This window comes from Sorex fumeus, unplaced genomic scaffold, assembly GCF_029834395.1.
Source record: "Sorex fumeus unplaced genomic scaffold, SorFum_2.1 ptg000128l, whole genome shotgun sequence".
Classification (NCBI taxonomy): Eukaryota; Metazoa; Chordata; class Mammalia; order Eulipotyphla; family Soricidae; genus Sorex; species Sorex fumeus.
Window position 1 is genome coordinate 2,707,460 of NW_026606185.1, and position 19,778 is coordinate 2,727,237.

The 19,778-nt window shown below is 57.8% G+C and overlaps 1 protein-coding gene across 1 annotated transcript in view; it reads right to left on the reverse strand.

Moving 5' to 3' along the window:
* Positions 1–1,200: 1,200 nt before the first annotated feature.
* NINL (ninein like) overlaps positions 1,201–19,778 on the reverse strand; it is a 39,282-nt gene continuing 20,704 nt past the window's right edge. Inside the window, exons 13-20 of the mRNA XM_056138260.1 lie at positions 17,572–17,706; positions 15,867–15,980; positions 15,294–15,529; positions 11,472–11,576; positions 10,325–10,394; positions 5,529–5,687; positions 2,911–3,027; positions 1,201–1,690 (exon numbers count right to left, since the gene is read on the reverse strand). Coding sequence (XP_055994235.1) covers positions 1,499–1,690; positions 2,911–3,027; positions 5,529–5,687; positions 10,325–10,394; positions 11,472–11,576; positions 15,294–15,529; positions 15,867–15,980; positions 17,572–17,706 — 1,128 coding nt within the window. The 3' untranslated portion in view covers positions 1,201–1,498. The remainder of the gene's footprint in view (positions 1,691–2,910; positions 3,028–5,528; positions 5,688–10,324; positions 10,395–11,471; positions 11,577–15,293; positions 15,530–15,866; positions 15,981–17,571; positions 17,707–19,778) is intronic.

Below are 19,778 nucleotides of genomic sequence, written 5' to 3' on the forward strand. Positions count from 1 at the left end.
TCTTAAATATTTCATAGTAAAGAAATTGATTACACGACGCGAGGGGGCCAGTTAGTGGGTGTGATCCCCGCCTACTGGAATTTGGAGGATCTAGGTGGAGGATGCTCGGCCCAAATCCGAGTAGGCTTGGAGATCTCGGCCCCGGAACCCGCGTGACTTTGTCCCTCTGCCAGTACCTTCATGTGTGCGGAGAGTGGTCTTAGCATTGGGCCGAGCATCCTCCACCCAGATCCTCCAAATTCCAGTAGGCGGGGGTCACACCCACCAACTGGCCCCCTGGCGCCATGTAATCCCATCAAGGGCCAAGACTCAGAGACTATAAAACCCAGCTCCCAGAAGAAGAACAAGTGCAGTCTCCTGCCCCCGTGCCTGACTGTCCTCGCCGCTGGGGCCCCTTGGAGGGGAGCGGGTTGAGCTTTCCTCCCCGCCCCGACCAGGGCTCCAGCAGCCAAAGACCTCCAGGACCAGCCACCACCATGCTGAGACCACTCTCCGCACACATGAAGGTACTGGCAGAGGGACCAAGTCACACGGGTTCCGGGGCCGAGATCTCCAAGCCAACTTGGATTTGGGCCGAGCATCCTCCACCCAGATCCTCCAAATTCCAGTAGGCGGGGGTCACACCCACCAACTGGCCCCCTGGCGCCGTGTAATCCCATCAACGGCCAAGACTCAAAGACTATAAAAATCAGCTCCCGGAACCGAACCGCGTGGCCGCATTCGTGGCCGTGCGACATCCTATTATGACATCTTATTATCTCATTCCTACTTTGGACAAACTGGCAGGCTACCGAATGTAGCCTGCCCACACGGCAGAGTCTGGCAAACTCCCTGTGGCGTACCCAATATGCCAAATACCAGTAACAATGATGGGTCTCATTCTCCTAAAGAGCCTTGAATATAATCTCAGGGCTAGGATGAAGGAGACGTTATTGGGCCTGCTCGAGGCAATCGACGATTAATAGGATGATTTGTGATTTGTGAAAGAAATTGAAAATCGGCCTTTTTTTAAAAAAAAAGTTTTATTAAAAAGCAGTTTTAATTTTAAAAAAAGAATTTACTGCAAATACAGTGTGTAGCCATACACATTGCTTTGGACACACTAACCATAATTTATGCATGTCTACATATAAAATATAGCCACGTATGGCAGTTTCCAGTGTGACGACAGTACAGTGGAATAGGACTGCCTTTGCTTCATACTATCCCTGAGCCAGTGTGGCCCAGCCACCCTCCTGCAGGGCTCCCTGGCCACAGGCACGACACTGTTCTGAAGGCCGGCACTTGGCACTGCTGGGCATCTCCATCCGGGTGGCCGAGTGACAGGCTTGCGGTGCATCTCTCTTGGCATCGCCAGGACGCCCTGGGAGGGAGGTTTCCTTCATTTCCCCAGCTGGTCTCTTTGCCAGAGTGCCGTGGCCCGGGTGCCTTCTCTCTGGTTGCTCGCTGAGGGCAGTTCCGTGCGCTGGGGAGAAGGTGGCCTGCTGCTCACCCCGCATCACACGGCGAGTGCGGCGGCCGCGACTTGGCCGAGCAGCCCTTGCAGGGCCTGGACCTTCTCCTCCAGGGCCCGTGCCCTGCTCTGGGCTCCACGGCGCTGCTCCTCTGCGGCCCGAAGCTGCGTCGCCAAGTGGGCGTTCTCCACGTACAGCTCCTGCAGCAGCAGCTCCGCCCTGCTGCGCGAGGCCAGCTGTGGGGATGGGCAGGGGCTGTTCCAGGTTCCCACAACACAACCGGGATGCGCGAGGGGGAACTGGGGGGTCTGGGTGACTGACTGGGGGTCGCTCCTGATGAGTGTTTCTATCTTACCACCCGGGAAATGGAAAGCGTCAGCTCAGACCATCTTTCCTGCGGGCAGTGAGACCAAGACCCACACCTCAGGGACTGAGTGTGGGCACAAAGCGGGCACTGTCAGGCAGGCAGGGCGTGCTGCCCACAGGGGTCCCACACCCTGCCATCAACACTGGCCACTTGCCAGCCCTGGGCCCCTGCTGCTGACCATGTCCACCATCGTAGGTGCTGCTGGCAGGGCGACAAGGCCACTGCAGACCAGGTGATGAATCAGAGCAGTGGAAGTGACACCCCCCACAGCTTGCAAGGGCCTGGGAAATGGGCACAATGGCCATCATCTGCAGGGCTCTGGTGAGCACAGCGGGGCCTGGAAGGGTATCTGTCCGGGTGGGACCTGGGCACAGGCAAGAGCTGGGCCTCTGGGGAAACGGGTCGGGTCACTGAGCCACATGGAAGACCACAGGGACAGAGCAGGAGAGATGCCCGATGCCCTGCAGCCAGGCCCACAAAGGCTCACTGCTGCCCAGACTGACAGAATGAAAGACAAATGCAGTGAACTGTGACTGGGGGTGGGGGGGCATGGGGGTCCTGACATGATGGAGTCCATGGCGAGGATGCCAGCACACCCATGTACAGTGCCAGGAGCCGGGCGAGGACACCAGCACACCCGTGCAGTGCTGGGGCCAGGCTGGGCACTGCCAGGAGCCCCCAAAGGTATCGAGATTAAAATGCATGGCAAGCTTAATCAAAATCCGCCAATGGCTTCTACTGTTGATTAAAATTAAAATGGTGAGTGGCCCGCCCCCTCGCCCCCTCCCCCAGCCAGCACACCTTCTGCAGGAAGCACAGGGGTTGCTCATCTCCCGGGAGGGACAAAACCTGCACCTCACAGCAGGGGCCGCTTCTCTCCAGAGTGTGGCCACCCCGTGCTGGGGGCAGGGCCAGGAGAGCGGGACAGCGGGAGGGCACTGCCCCCCCCCCCACAGAGCCAGGAGTCCTGAGCCCCCAGCCCCCAGCCCCCAGTACAGGGCGGTAACGGCAAAGCGCGTGACTGCCGCCCTCTGGGGACACTCCCTGAGCTGTGGCGGGGCAGTTCCTGGGACAGTAGGCGGGGCCTACCTGCTGGCGCAGCTCGCACACCTTGTCCTGCAGGAGCCCCTCCGCGCTCTTCAGGGCCAGCCCTGCCTCCTCCGCACACGCCTCTGCGGTTCGCAGCTGCTGCGGCTCCTCTTCCTCCTGTCACACACACGTGTGCATATGAAACTTTTATTTTCCATCTCTCAGATTTGTTTGTGCGCGTTGGAAACTCTCAAAACGTTCCGTCAGGAATTAAAGCAGGCACTTTAGTTCCAGGGGAATTGGTGCTCCCATCAGAGCCGCCCCCAGAGTGGCACGAGAGTCTGGGTGTCTGGAAGGGTGTCTCCCGCCTATCCCAGCACCCCCCAGGCGTGGCCCCAAACCAAACAGCACTTCTGGTTAGATGTCTGAGTTCTGTCAACATCCTCCCTTTGGGGAGCTTTATCTCCAGCTTACAGCGGAAGGCAGTTCTTTTTTGGCGTGTACACTGTAGCTCTCAACCACGTGCAAGGTGGGTTTTCTTTTTTGGGGGGGAGGGGTTTGAGGCCACTTGTAAGTCTGGCCCTAGTTCCACCCTCTGGCTCCTGGCTCCGCCTCACTCCATTTGGCATGGGCTGCGCTGTGAGGTTCGGAATGACTTGCTTTGGTCTTTTTATTTATATTTTTTGACAAGCAGGCGGTGCTAACCTACAGGGTCAGCCTGGAGGACTGTCCGACCCCAGCCCAGGGTGGCAGCAGAGCCCCAAGGCTCAGGGCCACGCCCACACACGGCCCCCCACCCTATGGGAATCCCAAGGCCCCATCCAACCCGCTGGGCTGGGGGACTGGGCCTGGACCAGCCAGGAGGTGGCTGGCACTCTCTCTCCATCCCCTGTGCCTCTTGTAGTAGGTCTGAGGCTTCCCACCCAAAAATCCAACTGGGTGCACCCTGCAGCCATGTTCTGGAGAGTGGACTGAGGGCTTGGGGCCCACAGCTGAAAGGGGGCACGAAGACAGGGGCAGCCATGGACGGGTAGTGGACAGCACAGGTGGAGCCAGGCGAAGCCTGAGTTTAGCCGGGGGCCCGCAGAACTTGCTCCCAGCCCCTGAGCGTGGCTAAACCCTTCCTAGCCGCACCCCCACGCTGCCTCCCACCGCTGCCCGGCAATGCCGGGCCTAGCCACCCCAGCTGTGGTGGCCCCCAGAGCAGAGAGGACAGTGCTGGGAACGCGTCTGGGCATGCGGAGGGTCTGGAAAGCAAGGCCGGGCGCTGGCACATGCTAGCCCTCCAGGTGAGCAAGCCAAGACCGTGCACAGCACAGCAGGCCCTATGTCCAGCTGAGTGCTAGGCACTGGGGCCAAGGACAGCCAAGTCCAAGGACAGCTGCCGGGCCAGTGGCCCTTCAAGGGAAAAAGCAGCAGATCCCTGGAGGGAAGCACGTGGTCTGGAGAGCGTCCCCTGCAGACCCCTGTCCCCCCGCAGCCCTGCTGCTCTTCCACACCCTGCCTCTCCTGCTCAGATATGGCCCCCCAAGGCCACTGCCCCCAGCGCCACACCCGCCCTGTGCATATGCTTGTCCCAGGTCGTGCCAGGAGCACTGTCTAACTCTGAACCCACAGAAGCTGAGGCTTGGGAGGGGGCCAGGGTGGGGCATGGAGTAGTGCGGGGTTAAGGCACTTGTCCTGCATGCCCTGACCTGGAGTGGCTGGCAGTGCCACATGGAGTTCCCTAAACCCATCCAGGAGTGAGCCCCGAATGCCACCAGCTGTACCCGCAAAACACTAAAATAAAAAACAAAAGAAAAACTAATAAAAATGAAACAGAGGCCAAGAGAGGCCGAGAGGCGGTGCGGGTCAGGGTCCAAGCTGGGCCTGGGAGAAGCCGTGAGGGAAAGAAGGGCCAGGCCAGGACACGGACTCAACCCCTGGGCCTCTGAGAGGTCCCCTGGGCCTTTCCCGGTGCCTCCTCCATCCCGAGGAGACTGAAGACCCCGCCACGGCCAGACGCGCCCGAGGGGCTCCCAGCCTGCCCCGGGCGGCTTTCTCCAAAGCTCTCAGCTGCGGCCCACAGCCGGACCCTGGCAGTGCTCTGGCCAGCAGAAGGAATCGATAGGCAACACCATCCAGGCCTCCTCTGTCCGGGGGTGCTCGCCGCAACAGCACAGGGATCACGGCGACCCCCGTCCCTGCCCTGGCTCCTGCCCGCCCCGCTCAGCACCCAGCAAGCCCAGCCCAGCAGCTCTCGAATCTCAGCTTTGCACCGTGAGTGCCGCAGCCCGGGCACTGCCAGCCTCGGTGGGCCCAGCATGGCACAGCACGGCGCATGCCAGCTGCCCTGCAGCGCTGGAGATGCAGACTCAGCCAAACCAGCAACGCCACCACCCCTGCTAGTGCAGTTTACTCCTCCCGCGGCTCTTCTCAGGGACTGCAAGGGCGGCTTAAGCCCTCCCGTTTCCAGAGTGCCCAGGAGGTTCCTCACTCTGCCAGGGCACTCGGGGCCCTTCGGCTGAAGACACTCACTCCTCCCTCTACTTACTAAGTATTACTCTGGGCTGCTGGGGTCACACACGGCAGTGTTCAGGGGTGGCCCTTGGTGGTCTGAGAGGTCCTGAGCCGTGCCAAGGATGGGGGCTGCTGTGTGCCAGGCCCTCGTCCTGCCCGCCCGCTCCCATGCCGCTTACCCACAGCCCCTGCTGCTGCCTGGTCTCCTCCAGCTGCTGCCGCAACAGCCGGATGGTAGCGTGGTTCTCCTCGTTCTGAGCCTGCTGTGTGGCCACCTCCTCCCGCAGCTGTAGGACCCTCTCTCCAAGCTGGGACAGTTCAGCCTTGTACTTCTGATTCTGGAGGGGGTGAAAAAGTTAAAACACAGGAAAAATTCTCAGTCTTTCAGAAAGTTCTACAAGCCTGGGACAAACCCTGGCCTCTGCATGTGTGGCAGGCACCCGCTGAGCCACATCCCTAGCGCCTCTAAAACTTACGGGGTTTTTGTTTTCTGGGGCACACCTGGTGATGCTCAGGGGTTAGCCTGACTGCACTCAGGGATCACTCCCGACAGGTTTGGGGACCACAGAGGGTGCCGGGGATCAAACCCAGGTCGGCTGCGTGCAAGGAGAATGCCCTGCCCGCTGTGCTCTGGCTCCGGGCCCTAAAGGTCAGGTTCTAAAGCCACGAGCTCAGGCCGAGCATGCCACTGATTTCAATCAGGTGATTCTGGCCCCAGGGCACAATTGGTGATGGCTCAAGCTCTGGCCAATACAGCTGGAGGTGTCAGTGGTGCCCGGGGCAGTGCCCTGTGAGAGCTTGAAAGCGAGCAGGCGACCGGGTTCTGGAGCCTGCAGCAGAGGTGGTCAGTGGCCTCTCTCAACCAGGGGTCAACGGGCCAGGAACTCTGACCACCGTCTTGGTTCTGTCTATCTGTGGACAGAAGCAGGACCTGGGCCGGCATATAGGCGGGAAGAGCTGAAGAACGCTGGCCAGTGCGACTGTCCGAAGGCTTCGCCCTTTCTCATTTCTTCCAGGTTTATTCCTAATCCAAGCATGCTGAAGGTCAAACCCCTAACCTTCAGGTATGTGTAGCTCTTCAAACCCCGTGGTGGCTGCCATTAAACCCTGCTTGGACCGGGTACAGGCACAGAACATTCCGACTTTCTCAGTGGCCCAGTGCTAGGGCTCTGCCCGCACTGCTGGGTGGGCAGAAGCAGTGGCTGTGAAGCCCACAGTCACCACGGATCCAGTCCCCCACCACATGGCACGGTTGCCCTGCAGCTCCCCGCCCTTCCCCAGGCCTGGGGCTCCCTTCCTGTTCCTTGGGCTCTGGTGAGCACCCAGCGGGGGGTATTCAGGCTAAGTGAGGCTACACACTTCAGGGATCATCATTTTCTTGCCTGCAAATAAACCACCCCCGTCCCTCACCTGGAACCTGACAGCTGAGGGTGAAGAGGTGTTCGCACAGCAAAAACTCATGGTGGTCACATCTCTCTAGAGCCCCCATGTCACTGACAGTTACTATGGAAACTACAGAGGTTTGAAATGGGGGGGCGGGGGCTGGTTAGCACATGCTTGGTGTCGGGGATCCAGCCTGGACCGGCACAAACAAGGCCAGCACCCTGCCCGCTGACTGTCACACCACCCCGTCTCCTCCCGGCCGTCAGCAGTCTCCCCTGAGGACAGCCTTGGTTTCCCCAGCAGCCCGCCACGGGAACAGCCTCAGCCCGAACCCTGGGCTCCCAGTCGGTCACTTCTGCTCTGTCCCTGAACTGGCTCCAAACTTGCAGAGGAGCCTGTAGGGACCCCTGGCCCCGGCCCCTGGACACAAGCCCTGGTTTGCCGCACACACTCCTGCCTGTCAACCCCGCTGGGGTGTGGCGCAGCCTGGATGAGAGCAGCAAAGCAGCCCTGAGGGAGGCCAGAGCCCTGAGGCCACGCACTGCAGGCCGGGCGTGGGGCAGGCTCACTCATCCCCCGCCCCCCAACCCCCCAAGCTGCATCAGAAGAAACAAGCCCAGCCAGGAGGTACTGCCCCAAGCTGGACCACATGCCCCACAGTGACCGAGCTTGTTGGGGAGAATTAAGGCCCAGTGAGCCGGGTCCTAACCTGGTCAGTCTGAGAAGGAAAGACTGTCTCCTTCTGTCTGTAGGCTGAGAGAACTGAACCAAGAACTGAACCAGCAAGTGCCCCGACCTTGGGCTTCCGGCCGTAGATCCCTGGGAAGTAAGCCTGGATGTCCGCCAGTCAGTGGCATCTGGTCACTGTTGCTCAAGAGCCAGTGGCTATTCTGAGTGTTCTGGAACAGACTGGCTACTGAAGTCTGACCAGTGTGACAGGAAGGAGAGACGCCCTCTAACGCTTTATGTCTCCTACCTAGCAGAATGGCGGGGCTGAAACTTGGTGCTGAGAGGAAGCAATGCACCCAGCACAGCTTGGCGGGACAAGTAAGACACTTGTCTTACTTGCTCAGAAGTCTCCTGGGCATAATCTTAGTGGAAGGGTGGCTTGTGTTCAAGACAAACAGCTGCAGGGGAAAGCCTTATCACTTGTGATAGCCGCAACCTGGAAAGAGCTTTGGTAGGTTTTTGAAAGGTTGACAGAAGCCCTGGGACACCAATGTTGTGGGAGACTATGCAGCAGTGAAAAGGAGCTCACTGTGAGTTCAGCAACTTGGACGCCTTTGAGAGAACTGAGCTAGATCAGAAGTCAACCCCTAGGGTCAGGGAGACGATACAGCAGGTAAGGGGCTTATCCTACACGTGAGCGACCCTGGCTCAATGCTTGGCACTGCCTAAGTTCCCCCAGGCCCCAAGGAGTGACCTCTGAGGAGAACCAGGAGTCAGCCCTGACCGCAGTGGGTGTGACACCCAAACTGGGGGCTGCGGGGAGTCAGTCCAAAGGGTGCATTCTGTGTGATTCCCAAGTTTATAGCACTTTGAAACGCTAGGATGTTATGATTAGTGACTGACAGTGTTTGGGCAGGCAGAGCGGGCAGGAAGGAGGCGGGTGTGAACATCAAAGACGACACATGGGGCTGGAGCAATAGCACAGCAGGTAGGGCGTTTGCCTTGCATGCGGCCGACCCGGGTTCGATTCCCAGCATCCCATATGGTCCCCTGAGCACCGCCAGGAGTAATTCCTGAATGCAGAGTTGGAGTAACCCCTGTGCATTGCCGGGTGTGACCCAAAAAGCAAAAAAAAAAAAAAAACCCAAAAAAACAAAGCAAAGGTGACACAAAGAATCCTTGAACCATTCAGTATCTGGATTGGTGGTAAGTGTGTGAAACAGGAGATAAAACTGTACAGAAATGAATAAAACATATGGACCCACTAACATACAAGTAAATACACAAATTAAAATAGGACATCTGAATAAGATCCATAGATTACATTAAATGTTATATATAACTTTATTGTCATTCTTTTTTGTTTTGGGGGGCCATATTTGGCGTCACTCAGGGCTGACTCCTGGCTCTGCATTCAGGGATGACTCCTGGCAGGCTCAGGGGACCATGTGGGGGACCAGGGATCAAATCCAGGTCAGCTGCATGCAAAGCAATCACCTTACTTATCTGCTGTACTATTACTCTGGCCCCAACTTTATTATGATTTATTCCCTTGAAATTCATGTGTGGAAGCCCTAACCCCCAATGCTTCAGAATATGACTATCTAGAAATGGTTTCTTTAAAGAGTGACTATTGGGCTGGAGAGACAGAACAGAGGGCAGGGCACCTGCCTTGCATGCAGCCATCTCAGGTTCAACCCTGGCATCCCTTATGGTTCCCCAAGCTCCACCTGCGTGCAGAGCAAGGAGTAATTCCTGAGTGCAGAGCCAGGAGCACCCCCTGAGCATCGCCCGGTGTGACCCCCAAAGAAAAAAAATTAAATCTAAAAACATATACACTATTCACTAACTCTAGCCACCAACTACCCCTGGAGGGAAGGGACTGGCCTCTAAACACCATCCTATACTAAAAGTAGTCACAGACTCCTTGGAGAAATGGGTAATTGCGGGGCTAGGAGATATTAGTTGAACCTGGACCCTTCAGGGTTCTATACTATAAGGAAGTGCTCAAAGAAGGACCACGACCATCCTGACAAAATCTGTGACAAGTTGAGCATCAAGAATAAGTACTTTGGGGCTGGAGCAATAGCACAGCAGGTAGGGCGTTTGCCTTGCAAGCAGCAGACCTAGGTTCGATTCCCAGCATCCCATATGATCCCCTGAGCATTGCCGGGAGTAATTCCTGAGTGCATGAACCAGGAGTAACTCCTGTGCATCGCCAGGTGTGACCCAAAAAGCAAAAAAAAAAAAAAAAAAAAAAAAGTACTTGGAGTTACAGTTATTACTTGTTATTTAAAATGATCTAAATGAATTAATGAAGAGAGGGATGGAAAAGTCCTTCCTTATACTGGGACTGATGGAAAAACAGAAATGAACAATGGAATAAGCCAGCTGGCCACCTCACAGCAATGGCCAGCACGCAAGCTCCCCGGGGGACTGACAAGTGAGATAGTCACACAATACCTGTGTCTCCCCATACAGAACTCACTAATCACCAAAGGAGAAGAAGCACGAGTGTGGGAGACCTGGTAGGGCCCCTCACGCAGACTCGGGGGCCTCAGCAGCCAACAGCAGGGGAATCGCTACAGCCCAGAGCAGATGGAACGGGAGACCCCTATGCTCACCCCTCCACCCAGGTCACCGAGAGCGGATGACACGGGAGTCTCAGCGTCATTCTGGAATGTTCCCGCTGAAGACACGTCACCTAACTCAAACCTGGAAACCTTCCACAAATGCCTGCTGACAGTCTTGGGACACACTGAGACCCTATCTCGCGGGAGGAGTGCCCCGGTGGGGGGAGCAGCCCACGCAGAGTTTCGGCCCAGGAAGGGCTGCCAGCCCAGAACAGGTCGAAACTGCCAGGGTAAGTCCGTGAGGGTGGAACAGAACGACAAAAGGCCCCGCCACGGGCGCCGAGCCTGACCTGTTTGCCAAGTTCCCCCAGCGCCGAGCAGGCCTTCTCTCTGTCTCCCCGTAAGGCTTCGATTTCCTGCCTGTGGAAAAAGCACACGAGGGGGTCACTCTGGCCATCTCTTCACTCTGGCCACTCTCTTCTGGAATAGCAGCAGCTTGGGTTTGCAGCATGGGGACAACAGTGCCGCCAGTCACCCCTACAACCCACGACCCCCGCTGCTAGCTCCCTGAGATCCAGAGCACCGCCCGCTAGTCCCAGGAGTCTGAGCACAGCCAGGTGTGGCCCTCAGACCAGCTCCAGCTACTCGTGACTCAGCGCAAACAGAAGTCACAACGGCCTTCTACTGAAGCCTCATCAAACAGGCTCCAGAAACACAAGAGTTTCCATAGGGGGAAAAGCTTTAGGTTTCAAAAATTTAGGGTGGCGGTGGAGAGAAATACCAGCCCTGACCACACCTGGGACCGTCTGTGGTCCTGGGGATTCCAGATGGAAGATACTCGGCCGCACCTTAACTCCTGCACTCACCTGCTGGCCAAGAGCTCGGACGCCACACATGCTATGTCCATGCATGTGACTAGACCTGATTTTCTGTTTCAGGATGTTGCAACATGCACATATATACTGTGCCACCAGGCCACATCTCTGGCCCTCGATCCCATACTTGAATCATCATAATAATTCCATCAAATCAGCAACACAGCCTCCAGATCTTAGAGTCGGAGCTCATCTTCACGCAGGCGAAGCCCTCAGAAAAACCCCCGCCCCCCTCGTGGGCAAGGCAGCGAGGACCCAGCAGCCCTCGCGCCTCAGGCCTGGTAACAGTCCCTGCTTCTGAGTCTGCCTCAGCTGACAAGTGGACGAAAGCACAGCTGGACCCCGGGGACCAGAAAGGCCCACAGAAAGCCTGACCCTGCAGAAGCGTCAGCGCCAGCCGCGTCTGCTCAGGGCTGCGCCAAGTGTCCACAGGAGCCCAGGCTCCTGATGGGGCAGTGACTGGGCATCTGGCCCAGGATGCAGCTGGCTGCCCAACAGGGCCTGCTGCCAGTGAGAGACGGGCATAGCTCCTGTGCCTCTGGGGTCACTTTCTATAGCGTGACCTTCTCAGCTCATTTCACAGGGAGTGCAACATGCCACGCTGCGGGCGGGCCGGCCTCACCTCTGGGTGCTGCTTGTCCTCTCTGCAGCCCGGAGCTCTTCCTGAAGCCTTTCAAGCTTGGTCGTCAACAACGTGTTTGCTTCAGAAAGTCGATCCACCTCCATTCTGCATGAAAGACGGAAAAGAGGACGGAGTGTGAGCTGGGAGCAGGCAGCCTGCTGTCCCCTTCCATCTCTGGTGTGGGGACGAGGCACAGGAGACAAAGCCCTCCGGGGGCTCCGGTCAGAGACACTGGCCTGTCTGGTCTGTCCCTTGGTGCTCACTGCTCACCTGCCCCTGCCTGACAGTGGAAGCCAGAACCAGTGCTGGAGGGTGGGCGGGGAGGGCACCACGAGTTACTGCCAAAATAGTTATGCCCAGTTGGTGAACCCAAGAAAATACTTATGTGCAGCTGGTGAAGCAGATCTAAGAAGCATAAACCTAAGGCATCAGAAGAGGAGACAGCATGACAGCTGCCACACAAACCACGTCAGCCGAGGAATGCTGTGCTTCCTGGAACCCCGGTCTCCACCAGTAGGTGAGACAGATGAGCAGTTCACCAGGAGGACCCCTGGGAAGGTGCTTCAGTCCACACTAGCCCGGAGCCCTGACTCTTACAACCATTGGTCTCCAGGACGCTTCCTTCCCCCACCAGGGCTCTCTCTGGCATTAGCTTACAATTTTTCCTTCTAAAAATACGTCCAGCCACATTATTTATTATGTTCATTTTATGAATTATGCTTCTAATACCAAGCATTAGGTACGTCTTCATAAGCATAAATAAGCTTTATCTCACAATGAACTAAGCAAAACATTTACATGAAACACACAACACCCCCCCACCCCCCAAATTTTAAAAGCAGCAAAGGTTTTCAAAGAGAGGAGTGAAAAAATTGAGGTCAGTGCTTTGAAACTATCACTTTGGTCCAGGAAAATAAGGCTGGGGGGTGGGGGTGGGGAAACAGGGACATTGGTGGTGGGTGGTGTACACTGGCAGAGGGATGGGTGCTGGATCATTGTATGACTGAAACCCAATTATGAACAGCTTTGTAATGGCCTATCTCACACACGGTAGGGCGTTTGCCTTGCAAGTGGCAACATGGCCGACCCGAGTTCGATTCCTCTGCCCCTCTCGGAGATCCCGGCAAGCTACCAAGAGTATCTTACCCGCACAGCAAAGCCTGGCAAGCTCCCTGTGACATACTGGATATGCCAAACACAGTAACAAGAGTCACAATGGAGATGTTACTGGGCCCGCTCGAGCGAATCGATGAACAACGGGAGGACAGTGACAGTGACAGTGATCTCACAGATATTCTATTTAAAAAAATTTTTTAAGTGACTTGTCTAGAACATAGAAATATAAAAAGAATACTCAAAGTCTGACACAGAAAGAAGATAGATAATATAAGAGAGAAGCTGCGAGACAGAGGAAATGTCAAAGATCCCACACGTCAAAAGAGAGGCAGTGCCCCAACAGTGGGGCCACAGTTCGCAGACGTCTACACTCAATAGGCTGTGAGCCAATTCCCGTCCAGGGGATGGCCTGGGCTCTTCCAGCAGGTGGCAACACGGCCAGTGGCCAGAGTGTGTGTGCACAGAGCAGCAGGCAGCAAGGGTGCCCGGCCCCCTCGCTCAGCACTGCTCTGCTCTCCCTCCCTCGGCCCTCTCACCCGTGACCCACTGCTCAGCCCAGCTGGCCGCCCAGACTGCATCCCTGGGAGAGGCCAGAACCCTGCCCGTGGCTGCCACACCCTGCAGCCCTCTGGTTGGGCCTTGGTGTAGAAGGGGCGGTCATGGGAAAGGGGGTGCACCAACCCTCCCAGAGGGAAGCGCCCACTTGCAGAGTCGGCTGTGGGCCTGCAGGCCGGCAGGCCAGAGGAGGAGAGTGGGTGTGTGAGGGTCTGGCACCGGCTCCTGCGGGAGGCAGGTGTCCACGCCTCTCAGTTATGAAGCACGGGCGGTGGCCCTGGTGGCTGCATCGGAGCTCGCCAGGAAGCAGGTCTGACGGGCCCGTGCTGGATGCCAGGTCAGTACTCACATGTCCCCTCTGGGTATAACTTCATAGATGAGGGAGCCTGAGGTCACAGGCGCCACTGCTGAGGCAGAATCTCGGCATCCACCAGCCCTGTGGGTGGGACCTGGGCTGGTGCCGATACATTTTCCTTTGGTTTTGGGGCCACACCCAGCAGTGCTCGGGGGCTACTAACAGCACTTTCTTTCCGTTTTTATGCACTGGAGGCAACTGGAGCACCTGGCGGGCAGGGGCTGGCCTGCCTGGGCACACCCTCCTCCGGGCTCAGGTGCTCAGCCAGACACAAGGGCACCTCATGCAGGGCAAGGGTCTAAGTATCCGCGAGAGCAGGCAGGGGTCGCTGCAGCTCCTGTGTTGACAGCTGCCCAGCAGAGAAGTAGGAGAGTGCTCCTTCTGGCACAGCCAGGCGGGACACTGGCTGGCTGCGGTTTCCAACACACATACACACACACACGGAAATGCCTCCCGAAGCTACACACACACACACACACACACACACACACACACACACACACACAGAAATGCCTCCCGAAGCTGTGTGTCATCCTTGCGCAGGGGCTACACTTGCACATCATCCTGTTCTGATATTAGTCCATGTGCGACCGAAGCAAGCACTGCTTTAGCCTTTTCAAGAACCTCATTCATCAGATTGAACATTTCCCACCTGCGATAAGGGCTATTTTAAAATTCCATCTCTCCATGTCCAGGCGCAGCCAGTGAGGTATGGATTACGTAAGACACAAACTACCCTTGGCTGCCAGCGAGCCGGAGACAGCGAAGAAGAATCCCAAAGCCAGCCAGAGCGAGAGTGGCTGTCTGGTCTAAATGCCTAGCATCCTTATGCCAAGAGTGACCCCTGAACGTAAGCCAGAAGTAAGCCTTCCCTTAGCACTGAAGGGGAAGCCTCAGTTGCCCTGGCCAGTGGGAGAGGGGGCCAGTTTCCTCTCTTCCCTCATCAACCTAACACTCATTCCACCCCCCACAGCTCTGTCTCAGCATCCCCAGGACTTCCCAGGAGCATGAAACTCTGCCATGGAGTCTAGGCTGACGGGGAAACTGAGGTAATGGGCAAACAGGCTGCAAGGTTGCTTCCCCTGCCAGTGAGGAAGGAAGCCGGCTTCCCCTTGCCCCTGTCGCATCCACCTGACACAAATTTCATCCCCAAGCCCTGCCCTGGCGTTCCTAGAGTTTTCCAGAACCATAAACCGCTGTCCCGGAGCCTAAGCCAACAGGAGGCCGAGATAAGGAGCAAGGACGCTGCGGGAGACCGAGGCCAGCTGCACAGCTTTGTGATTTCCTGGTATCTTCTGTGAACACGTGCAGCCTCGATCCGGGGTGCCAGAGCCTTAAAAAGGCCCCACGACCCAACCTCACTGAGTCCCACCTAAGTGCCTGGGGAGCTTCTTTTCTTTTCTACTTTCCAATCAACTTTTCTACTTTCCGAGTCGGAGCAACAATGAAGATTCCTCAGCATTTTCATTCTTGAGAATACTGAAGAGCCTGGGAACAGGAAGGAGCAGGGGCCCGCCCAGAGGCAGCAGAGTGGCCGGTGTGGCCCAGAAACAAACCAAGACTTCTAGAGCAAACTCCGGCCTGACATTCAGCCACCGCGTCCTGACATTCAGCCACTGATGCTTCTGACATGCTTCTCTCTCCCAGACACCAGGACCCGCTCCTTCGGGGCTCCCCGTTGGCCCGGGGATGCCACTCGCTCATTAATCTTGAGGCTCTGGGCAGTCTGCCTAAGTCCAATCAGTTTGGATCATGCTCACAGCAGAAGCCCATGGCCAGCCCCTCGGGAAACGCACCTTCCGAGCGGGCCCCGCTCCTGCGGGTCCTCCCAGGCCGGTGGCGCCTGCACACCGCGCTGCTCCTCCAGGGGCCCGGCCCGGGGCCGCTCCTGTAGGCCGCGGAGAAGCGCCTCCAGCTCGGCCTTCTGTTCCTCCAGCACCTGGACCTGGAGGCTGAACGCCCGCTCTGCCTCCTTCCTCTCCTGCGCGAAGTCCCGCTTCATCACCTCTGCCTCCTTCTCGTAGTGCTTCACCTGAGGAAGGAGAGCTATGGCAACCAGGTTCCCGGAGCACTGACCTGGGAGCACTGCCTTCGTGTGCGGGAGGGGGCGAGGTAGGGAGAGCCCCAGGTGACGTACCCTGATCTCCTGCTTCTGCCCCCCGGGTCCCAACAGCCCTGTAAGAAGGGACCCTCCCCAAGGACGGGGTGACTCGGGAAGGAGGCCCTGCCCAGGGAGGCCCATGGCCCGGAGGACGGATGCAAGGGGAACCTCGCCCAGAGCACCCCCTCCCCATCACGGAGCCCCCGCCCAGGGCACCCCCTCCTCGTCACAGAGCCCCGGGCAGGCCGGCCTCCCTCACAGTCCCAACCTGCATCTCCAGCTGGATCTTAAGGTCCTGATAATGCTCCTTCGCCTGCTCCAGCATGAGTTCCGTCTGGATACTCGCCGCCAACAGGGGAGAGCCTGCAGACGAGAGGCCCCGCTCACACCTGGGCTCTCCCCTCCACCCCAGTGCAGCTGCTCCACAGACACACCCCGGTTCCCGGGCCCTCCAAGCTGTGCTCTCTGGAGTCCGCCAGAGCAGGATTCCATGACGTGCCGCCTGTCACCGCTGATGGCAAGTGCACAGAACTGGAAGCATGGAGGCCGGGGGCAGAGGCTGGACGGCTAGGAGCAGACGTGTGGCCCCCCTTCTCGGGGAGGACCTACCACGCAGCCTTCTACAGCCACAGGAAAGCAAGAGCAGCCCCTGTTCCCGCGGTTCTCTGCCCTGGGACGCACTGCAGGAGCAGGTGAGCACTGGCGGGGCTGTGTCCGGAGAGGCACACCCCTCCCTCCCACCTGCTTGCCCAGACATTTCCCGGGGAGGAAAAGTGACAGGCCCAGGAGCACCGGGTTGAGAGCAGTCAGGTCACTGACTCAGGAGGGCCAGCCCGCACGGTGGCCACGGGCTGCCGGGAAGGGCCTGGCAATGAGGCCCTTGGCCCTGGCAGCCTGGATGCAGGTGGGAAGACCACCGCACCACTGACCAGCTGGCAGCTGAGATGCCAAGGCCTGCCCGGGGAGGCGCCATGGGAGCTGGAGCGGGTCTTGCTCTGCCCACGCCCTGGGATGCTGGCTGCCCTCAGCCCCTGCCCCCAGTACCTTCCTGGTGTCCACTCCTGGTGGGGATGGACAGCCCTCTCCACAGCCACAAACCCAGACAGCTTACCCCACCCCTTCTGGCCAACGGAGGCAAACAATGTATGAGCAGAGACCCCTGGGGCGGGGGGCTGTTCTCCCCCATATACCCCGAATCCAATGGAAGGAGCCCACGTGAGCACTTCGATACAGTGCTCTGTTTCAGTGGCAGCTGGGGCTGGACACAAGACAGCAGGGAGGCCCTGGCTTGCACGCGGTCAACATGGAGTGGACCCCTGATGTACACCAGGAACCTGCTGGGCATTTGCCTGGGCACTGCCAGGAGTGGGCCAGAAAACACATCACACACCAGAAAGGCATCAGGGCATTTCCTGGTGGTCCCTGGGCTGGGAGGGTTTCCTGCAGGCCAGCTGCACAATGGACTCATCCTGCTGCCAAAGGTCCCATGGGCATCCAGGGCCCTCCCAGTCCCCAGAGTGTGGTCCAACCCTCACACAGGCTGGAGCACTGCCCGCTGGGCTCAGAGGAGCTCCTGTACCCTAGCCAAAGGCGTGGGCATGAGCACCGCCCAGCCCACGGGCCTCTGCACAGAGGTACCACACACGGCCGCTTCAGGCCTCTGCTCCCCAAAGCAGTGGGCAGTGACAGCCCCTCCCCCGCCCGGCCTCACCTGGCCAGCCTAGTTCCTGACTTCCCACTAGTGACCTCTCCTGCCTGAGGGATGCTCGTGTCACCGCACGGTGGAGACTCTGGGCCATGTCGCTCTGGGACCCAGTCTATGGCGCCAGAGTGATGATGGGTGACTGTCCAGCTGGGCTTGCAGCCACCACACTGTAAGCCCTGTCTGTGGCATCTCCAGGAGAGGGTGGTGGCCCTGTCCTTGGGTCCTGGGTGTTGTGAGCACAATCCTTGGGGCACTGCAGGGCTGTGACCCTACCTGCTGGGCAGTGTCCAGGGAGCAGCTGCCCATCCGTCTGTGTCTGTGGCCGACCTTGGGGGTTCAGGGGCAGCCTTGCCTGCAGACCCTCGAGGGCCATCTGCAGCTCATCGTTCTGGTCCTGTAAATCCTGTGGGGCAGAGCACAAAGCCCCTCAGGGCACTGCGGCCCCTGGCCAGGCCTGCTGCAGACAGGCCCATGCAGCCGAAGCTCCAAGCACCGTCACAGCGAGGCATCTGCCTCGCACACAGCCAAGATGGGCTCAAGCCCCAACAGCCCATCAGGTCCCCCAACACCTCTGGGAGGAAGCCCTGAGCCCGGCCCACTCTGACCCAACCCTGCATGCCCCTGCCAAGAGACAGAGAGGGACAAGAGGGGATGTCTTCCTGCATCGAGTGGGCTGTGCTCAGTGGGCCGTGCGGGGGTGGGGGGGGGGCTCAGGGCCGAGAGGAGGCAGCTAGAGGTCAGGGCCCTTAGGGCAGATTCTGGGCGGGTGGCCGCACACCCCCACCCTGTCCCCTACCACCATCCCCACAGGGGGGAAAGGCGGAGGCTCGTCTGCGGGTTCCCCGATCGAGGACCTCTAGCCTCCAGAACTGTGAAAACTGAATTTCTGTCACTCTCGGCCCTGCAAGATGATGCTATTTGGTGGCAGGCATGGCCAGACTATGGTCAGACAAAGCTGGCACGTTAAGGACAAGGGTGTGAGGGCCACTGACAGCAGCAACATGCCTCCTCGGAGCCTTGGGAGAAGGAGAAGCTGGCAAAGCCGAAACACAAGCCTCGGGTGAGAGCGTCATAAGGGGGAGGGAGGGTAGGCAGTCAGTGTCATGCAGCCTAGAACATTCTCATCAACAGGACGTAGAGGGGGCTCTTGGGAGCAAAGGCTGCAGGTGTAGCTGCTGCCATTTCCGTGGCGGGAACTCCCACATGGCTGACTTCAAGCTACCCAGGGTCTGACCCGAGTGAGCACTCAGCATCAGCCCTGCTGCATCCTGGGTAGAGCAGGTGTGGTCCCCAGGAGCAAACAGGGCTCGGCTGAAGAAGCCACGCGCAAGGCAGGTGCTGAACTTCCACACTCATGTGACTTCCCTTCAGATGGTTCAGAAACAACCGCACACCCCCACCAACACCCAAATGCACACCCATACACACACCCATACACACACAACCCACACATATACACACCCACACCCACGCACACACACTCACCCATTCACCTACACATACACACCCCCTCACACACTCGCCTGCACGCGCGCACACACCCACATCCACACCCACAGAGCTCTGTGCATGCCGTCACAGCAGAAACAGTGGAATGTGAGGGGCTGGAGCAAATAGCACAGCAGGGAGGGCGTTTGCCTTGCACGCGGCCGACCCAGGTTTGATTCCCGGCATCCCATGTGGTCCCCTGAGCATCGCCAGGAGTCATTTCTGAGTGCAAAGCCAGGAGTAACCCCTGTTCACTGCTGGGTGTGACCAAAAAAAAAAAAAAAGAGTGGAATGTAAGTACCTCGTCACTCAGGGGAAAGAGGGCCTGTTTGTCCTCTGCATTATTCTGGTTCGGCAGGAGTGGAGGGAGGGAACTTTAGGTATTGTGAAAGATTATTTTCAGTTAAGCTTAAAAACTTTTAAAGGTTGGATGTGTGGGGGCATCCACAGCTGGTTCTGCCCAGATCAAACAGGGGTTGGCTGAGTAAGCCACATGTGAGGAAAGCACACGACTCGCTCCTGGCCTCCAGGTAATTTTTTAAAATGTATTAAAGTTTTTAAAATGTGTTTGAAACAACCACAAATGTACAAAATATGGGAAAGAAAAAATTTGGAACTAAGGAGATGAACACTAAGAAGTAAAATAATCTGCTTTATTTTATTTTATTTGCTTTTTGGGTCACACCCGGCAATGCACAGGGGTTATTCCTGGCTCTGCACTCAGGAATTACTCCTGGCAGCGCTCAGGGGGCAATATGGGACGCTGGGAATCGAACTCAGGTCGGCCGCGTGCAAGGTAAACGCCCTACCCACTGTGCTATTGCTCCAGCCCCCAATCTGCTTTTTTTAAAGAGAAAAAAAAAAAAGAAGCAACAAGAACTGAGCAGTGTTAAGGATCACACACACTGGAGACAGAGATAAAGACATTTCCACAGAGGAACGCGTGGCGGGGACAACCAGGGACAGGCCCGAGTCTGCACAGCCTGA